Source organism: Aquarana catesbeiana, linkage group LG05, assembly GCF_042186555.1.
Source record: "Aquarana catesbeiana isolate 2022-GZ linkage group LG05, ASM4218655v1, whole genome shotgun sequence".
NCBI lineage: Eukaryota > Metazoa > Chordata > Amphibia > Anura > Ranidae > Aquarana > Aquarana catesbeiana.
Window position 1 is genome coordinate 651,983,879 of NC_133328.1, and position 7,400 is coordinate 651,991,278.

General features: G+C 45.4%; 1 protein-coding gene across 1 annotated transcript; it reads left to right on the forward strand.

The window, feature by feature from the left end:
* Nucleotides 1–443: 443 nt before the first annotated feature.
* LOC141146203 (uncharacterized) lies at nucleotides 444–6,811 on the forward strand. Its single transcript, XM_073632935.1, has 2 exons — nucleotides 444–537; nucleotides 5,598–6,811. Exon 2 carries the CDS (start codon nucleotides 5,605–5,607, stop codon nucleotides 6,694–6,696), a length of 1,092 nt encoding a protein of 363 aa, XP_073489036.1. The 5' UTR covers nucleotides 444–537; nucleotides 5,598–5,604; the 3' UTR covers nucleotides 6,697–6,811.
* Nucleotides 6,812–7,400: the final 589 nt, after the last annotated feature.

The window sequence follows — 7,400 nt, forward strand, 5'->3', positions numbered from 1 at the left end:
TTTTTGTCCGTCGGACCGGCATACAGATGAGCGGATTTTTGGACCGGACTCGAGTCTGTCAGAAAGATTTGAAGCATGTTCCAAATCTAAAGTCCGTCAGATTTGCGACCGAAAAAGTCCACTGCAGGTCCAATGAAGCCCACACACGATCGAATTGTCCGTCAGACCAGTCCAGTCGAAAAGTTCGCTCGTGTGTCCGCGGCATAATACATTTTTTTTTCCCCTTTACCTCCTATACTTTAACCATTTCCCGCCCGGCCTATAGCAGAATGACAGCCGGCGATGGTTCAGTTATACTGACTGAGCGTCACATGACACACCGCTACACTGATCTCCGTACAGAGCCTGTGATGGAGGCTCTTTACCATGTGATCAGTTGTGTCCAATCACAGCTGATCACCATGTAAACAGGAAGAGCTGCTGATCGGCTTTTCCTCACTCGCACCTGACAGACACGAGTAGAGGAGAGACGATCGGCTTCTCTCCTGATGGGGGTCTGTGCTCCCGGTGGTCTTTGATAACTTTCATATTATTCAGGTAGGTCTTCATGGGGCCCACAAGCTTCAAGATACACCTCTGAATATATACATTCGTTGTATAACACTTGTATATAGAACTATAATAATATATATATTCGTTGTATAACACTTGTATATAGAACTATAATAATATATACAGTCGGGCTCATAGGTTTATGGAGCTCCCTCTTCTTTAGGTAGTTGCTAGGGAAGGATTTTTGCACAGGGAACTGTCAGTGCAGGTAAATTTAGTCAGGCTTATGCTTCAGGCTAGGCCCGCTTGTTTTGATCTGGGGGCAGGGATTATCGCTGTTGTGAGCGTCCATTGAGGCAACTGGGTGCAGGAGCATGATGGCAGCGCTGATCCTGGACGGTTGCTATGGACAACAGCACTTGGCAACAAGCTTAGATTTGGTTGCTATGGGCAACCGTATGTGGCAAAAGTCAATTTTAAAGGCAAACACACAGTCCTTACCTTGTTATACCCCAAACCTTGGCAAAACAGGCAAAGTCTCCCCCGGCTCTTGACAGTTGCTAGGGGTGACGGCCAACAGGTTAACCGCACAGGCGGATCTCGGTGGGACCTCTAAATGTAGCACTTGGTTGCTACTAGTAACTGACGTCCACCATATCACCCTGCTAATAATATATACATTCGTTGTATAACACTTGTATATTGTACTATAATAATATATATATTCGTTGTATAACACTTGTATATAGAACTATAATAATATATACAGTTGGGCTCATAGGTTTATGTAGCTCCCTCTTCTTTAGGTAGTTGCTAGGGAAGGATTTTTGCACAGGGAACTGTCAGTGCAGGTAAATTTAGTCAGGCTTATGCTTCAGGCTAGGCCCGCTTGTTTTGATCTGGGGGCAGGGATTATCGCTGTTGTGAGCGTCCATTGAGGCAACTGGGTGCAGGAGCATGATGGCAGCGCTGATCCTGGACGGTTGCTGTGGACAATGGCACTTGGCAACAAGCTTAGATTTGGTTGCTATGGGCAACCGTATGTGGCAAAAGTCAATTTTAAACACACACACACAGTCCTTACCTTGTTATACCCCAAACTTGGAAAAACAGGCAAAGTCTCCCCCGTCTCTTGACGGTTGCTAGGGGTGACAGCCAGCAGGTTAACTGTGCAGGCGGATCTCGGTGGGACCTCTAAATGTAGCACTTGGTTGCTACTAGTAACTGACGTCCACCATATCACCCTGCTGCCAGACCTCCATCTATCACCTCAGAGACGATGAACAGACATTTGCGTTGTTTTGTTTATTGGGGGATATAACTTGGTTGGGGGATATGGGATGCCCACAGAACATGTTACCATCATATTAACCCCTTCAATACCGGGCACTTTCACCCCCTTCCTGCCCAGGCCAATGTTCAGCTTTCAGCGCTGTCCCACTGTGAATAACAATTGCGCGGTCATACAACACTGTACACATATGAAATTTTTATCATTTTTTTCCCACTAATAGAACTTTATTTTAGTGGTATTTGATCACCTCTGCGGTTTTTATTTCTTGCGCTATAAACAAAAGAAGAGCGACAAGTTTGAAAAAAACACAATATTTTTTACTTTTTGCTATAATAAATATCCAATTTTTAAAAAAAAAACAAAATGTTTCCTCAGTTTAGGCCGATACGTATTCTTCTACATATTTTTGGTAAAAAATATCGCAATAAGTGTATATTGATTGGTTTGTACAAAAGTTATAGTGTCTACAAAATAGAGGATAGATTTATAGCATTTTTATTATTATTATTATTTTTTTTTTTTACTAGTAATGGCGGCGATCTGCGATTTTTATCGTGACTGCGATATTGCGGCGGACATATCGGACACTTTTGACACATTTTTGGGACCATTCACATTTATACAGCGATCCTTGCTATAAAAATGCACTGATCACTGTATAAATGTGACTGGCAATGAAGGGGTTAACCAGGAGGGGGCGCTGTAGGGGTTAATTATGTTCCTAGGGAGTGATTCTAACTGTAGGGGGAGGGGACTCACAAGGGGAGGAGATCGATCGGTGTTCCTTTGTACAAGGAACACACCATCGGTCTCCTCTCACCTGTTTACACACACCGATCCACAGTCCTGCTCCGTTACCGGGCAATCGCGGGTGCCCGGCAGACATCGCGGCCGCCAGGCACTTCGCACCGGGTCCCCAGTTATGCGCACGCCCCCTAGGGATCCTGGAAGACGATCACGTCATATGACGTTTAACTGGACACATGTTCCGACAGCTTCTCGGGCCCCTCTGTTCCAGGATACTCCATCCATGACCGTGTAAGGATGTAGCTCCCTCCCAGCTCTCCCGGGCTCCTCCGCTAGGCCTCGCACACCCCCCCAGATGGGGGTGGGGCCCCTGCTGCTGCCTAATGCTCCATTCTCCATGTCTCCCAGCCGACAACTCCTCCCCAGTGGGCTGGGACCTGAGCTTATATGGGAGGCCTGCCCCCTGCCAATTCCAAGTGGGGATTGGTCAGGGCTCCTCCCATGAGCTCCCTGTCACTCCGGTCCTGTGCCCTACCCCCGTTCCAGATCATTCTCCCTGGAAACAGGGGAGGCGCCCCAGAACTAGAGCACAGGTGGTCACACCCACTGCTACACTAACCACTCCCTGCCCCCACCCCAGATCAAAATAAGCAGGCCTAGCATGCAGCATAGACCTGCCTAAATTTACCTGCACTGACAGTTCCCTTTGCAAAAATCCTACTCTAGCACCTACCTACAGTAGAGGGAGCTACATTTACATACCCCGGCAGAATTGATGATTTCTTGGCCATTTTTCAGAGAATATAAATGATAACACAAAAACTTTTCTCTCACTCATGATTAGTGTTTGGCTGAAGACATTTATTATCATTCATCTGTGTTTACTCTTTTTATATCATAATGGCAACAAAAACTACCCAAATGACCCTGATTTAAAGTTTACATACCCCAGTTCTTAATACCGTGTATTGCCCCCTTTACCATCAATGACATCTTGAAGTCTTTTGTGGTATTTGTGGATGAGGCTCTTTATCTTCTCAGATGGTTCCTCTTGGTAAAAAGCCTCCAGTTCCTGTAAATTCTTGGGCTGTCTTCCATGAACGGCACGTTTGAGATCTCCCCAGAGGGGCTCAATGATATTGAGGTCAGGAGACTGAGATGGCCACTCCAGAACCTTCACTTTATTCTGCTGTAGCCAATGACAGGTGGACTTGGCCTTGTGTTTTGGATCATTGTCATGTTGGAATGTCCAAGTACGTCCCATGCGCAGCTTCCTGGTTGATGAATCCAAATGTTCCTCCAGTATTATGCGATAACATTCGGCATTCATCTTGCCATCAATTTTGACCAAATTTCCTGTGTCTTTGTAGCTCACACATCCCCAAAACATCAGCGATCCACCTCCGTGTTTCACAGTAGGGATGGTGGACCTTTCATCATAGGCCTTGTTGACTCCTCTCTAAATGTAGTGTTTATGGTTGTGGCCAAAAAGCTACATTTTGGTCTCATCACTCCAAATGACTTTGTGGCAGAAGGTTTGAGGCTTGTCTCTGTGCTGTTTGGTGTATTATAAGCGGGATACTTTGTGACATTTCTGTAGTAATGACTTTCTTCTGGAGACTCGACCATGCAGCCCATCTTTCTTCTGGAGACTCGACCATGCAGCCCATCTTTCTTCAAGTGCTTCCTTATTGTGCATCTTGAAACAGCCACACCACATGTTTTCAGAGAGTCCTGTATTTCACCTGAAGTTATTTGTGGGTTTTTCTTTGCATCCTGAACAATTTTCCTGGCAGTTGTCGCTGAAATTTTAGTTGGTCTACCTGACCGTGGTTTGGTTTCAACAGAACCCCTCATTTTCCACTTCTTGATTGGAGTTTGAACACTGCTGATTGGCATTCTCAATTCCTTGGATATCTTTTTATATCCCTTTCCTGTTTTATACAGTTCAACTACCTTTTCCCGCAGATCCTTTGAAAATTCTTTTGCTTTCCCCATGACTCAGAATCCAGAAACGTCAGTGCAGCACTGGATGAAAGATGCAAGGGTCTGTCAGGAGTCCAGAAACTCATTGACCTTTTATACACACACACTAATTACACGCAAACAGATCACAGGTGAGGATGGTTACCTTTAATAGCCATTCAAACCCCTTTGTGTCAACTTGTGTGCATGTTATCAGGCCAAAATCACCAGGGTATGTAAACTTTTGATCAGTGTCATTTGGGTAGTTTCTGTTGCCGTTATGATATAAAAAGAGTAAACACAGCTGATTGATAATAAATGGCTTCAGCCAAACACTAATCATGAGTGAGAGAAACGTTTTTGTGTTATCATTCATATTCTCTGAAAAATGGCCAAGACATCAAAAAATTCTGCCGGGGTATGTAAACTTATGAGCACAACTGCACATTAGTTGTATAACACTCGTATGTTGAACTATAATAATATATACATTAGTTGGATAACACTTGTTACTTGTTACACCCTCCATGCAGATACTTCCCCCCTGCTGGGATCTGATCCTAAGTTTGTAGGATTTGTAGAGATTCTCTCTGATGTGGCCTTTTTATATTTTTGGCCCCTATGGTGGCACTATAACCCCTATTTATTCCGCCATTATTCTCCTAAAGTCTCTTATAATATCTATTCCCTCCAATAGGAACAATCCCACTTTGCTCCATATGTACTATTCACCTCTGTGGGATTGCCTTATAAGGACATGCAGCCAATCAGATTCCAGCAGCAGCCTCACTCTGAATAACAGTGACACTATAATGTCACAGTGAAAGTCACATGACAGTGGCACTATGATGTCACAATCAAGGTCACATGACAGTGACACTGCCACCTCTGGCTGCACGCTGCTATTTATAGCCTGGAGTGTCACATCGTGCAGCCAGAGGTGACAGTTGATTCTTGCCATCAGTAGAGGAAGGTGCTCTATAGAAAGTTGCTGTTATTGGTTATGTTGGATTTCATTACATTCGATCTCTAGCTGATTTCTACCCATTGATTGATAACAATCGTCATCAAGTGACATTTTATACTATTTTATTTATAGCGACAATATGTTTCACAGAATAGAACTGCGGATTATATTTATACTTCTGCTGATAATGCCAACGATTTTAGCAGAGAAGCAGAAGACAGCGGAGGACAGAGAGGCAGATTGTATGGCGAGGATGGAGAAAGATATAGACGCTCTTATAAGTAAAATGAAGCAGAAAAAGGAGGAGCAGTTAAAGAACAATAAAAACAATCCCCCCAAATCTTCTATACAGAAGACACCAGACATCCTAGGCCAGGTCGTGCTGGTCACCTTACTCTGCCATTATCAGATACAAGATCGTTACCTGAACATGTTATTACGTCGATATTACATCTTCCTGCTGCTGCAGAATCTCTTTTACATACTATATGACATCATTGATCCAGACTGGTCCGGGGTGTGGGAGGCCTTAGTGATCAGAGCTCCACCCACACTTACCAATGCGGATGGTTGGTTCCAAAGTTTGGTTGCTTGGCTCCGGTCACCATACTTGCCGTGGGTTCTCCTAATTCTGCTGTTTCTGCTCATCCACTATCACACCATATTCCTACTGTTTTGGCAATGGAGAGCCAACCTCACCCAGCTGATGGAATTCTGGGGGCAGGTAAGACATTTCACCGATTCACCGCTGAACTCCTCACAAGATGACCCTGCACAGACTAGCGGTCCCCTGTCCCAGGAAGATGAAAGCGGACCTTTTAAAATTAGCAAGACTGTCGACTTCCAACTTGATTTCCAGCCACTGAGTCAATGGCCAAAGGAACAGTTTGAGCGCTGCAAGAAGTTCAACAAGAAGTCTCTTATGAATGTCACCTGTAAATACCTCCTGCTTGGTTTCTGGCCAAAAAAGTATTGGCCGGAAAATCTGTTTGGGCCCCACAAGAAATCCTTTAAGAAGACTCTGAGGGATCACATCTATGACTACCTCCAGTGGAATTGCCAGCCAGTGAAGAAGTGCTCACCAAAGAAGCTGATGAAGCACTGCAAAAAATTCCACAAGAAACCTCTTGGGAGTCACGTCCTTGCCTACCTCCGGTGTAAATGCCAGCCAATGACGAAAGACTGGCCAAAGAAGCTGCTCAAGTGGAACAAGAAGTCTCAAAGGGTTTAAGGGGGTGTGGCATTAGAGGGGGACAGTGTGTGCAGGAAAAGGGTGTAGCGTTAAAAGAGGGCAGTATGTGCAGGGAGCACTTGTAGAGTTAAAGGGGAGCACTGTATATAGGAAGGGGGACAGTGTGTGCAGGAAAAGGGGGAGTAGCATTAAAGGGGGGCAGTGTGTGCAGGAAGGGGGGAGTAGGGTTAAAGGAGGGCAGTATCTGCAGTAAGGGGGTGTAGGGTTAAAGGAGGGCAGTATCTGCAGTAAGGGGGTGTAGGGTTAAAGGAGGGCAGTATCTGCAGGAAGGGGGTGTAGGGTTAAAGGAGGGCAGTATCTGCAGGAAGGGGGTGTAGGGTTAAAGGGGGGCAGTGTATATAGGAAGGGGGCAGTCTGTACAGGAAAGGGGGAGTAGCCTTAAAGGGGGGCAGTGTGTACAGGAAAGGGGGAGTAGCCTTAAAGGGGGGCAGTGTGTACAGGAAAGGGGGAGTAGCCTTAAAGGGGGGCAGTGTGTACAGGAAAGGGGGAGTAGCCTTAAAGGGGGGCAGTGTGTACAGGAAAGGGGGAGTAGCCTTAAAGGGGGGCAGTGTGTACAGGAAAGGGGGAGTAGCCTTAAAGGGGGGCAGTGTGTGCAGGAAAGGGGGTGTTAAATCAGGTTAGGAAGTCTCCAAACAAGACTTTTTTCTGATGAGACAGCCATCTTAAGAAAATGAGGCGCTTTT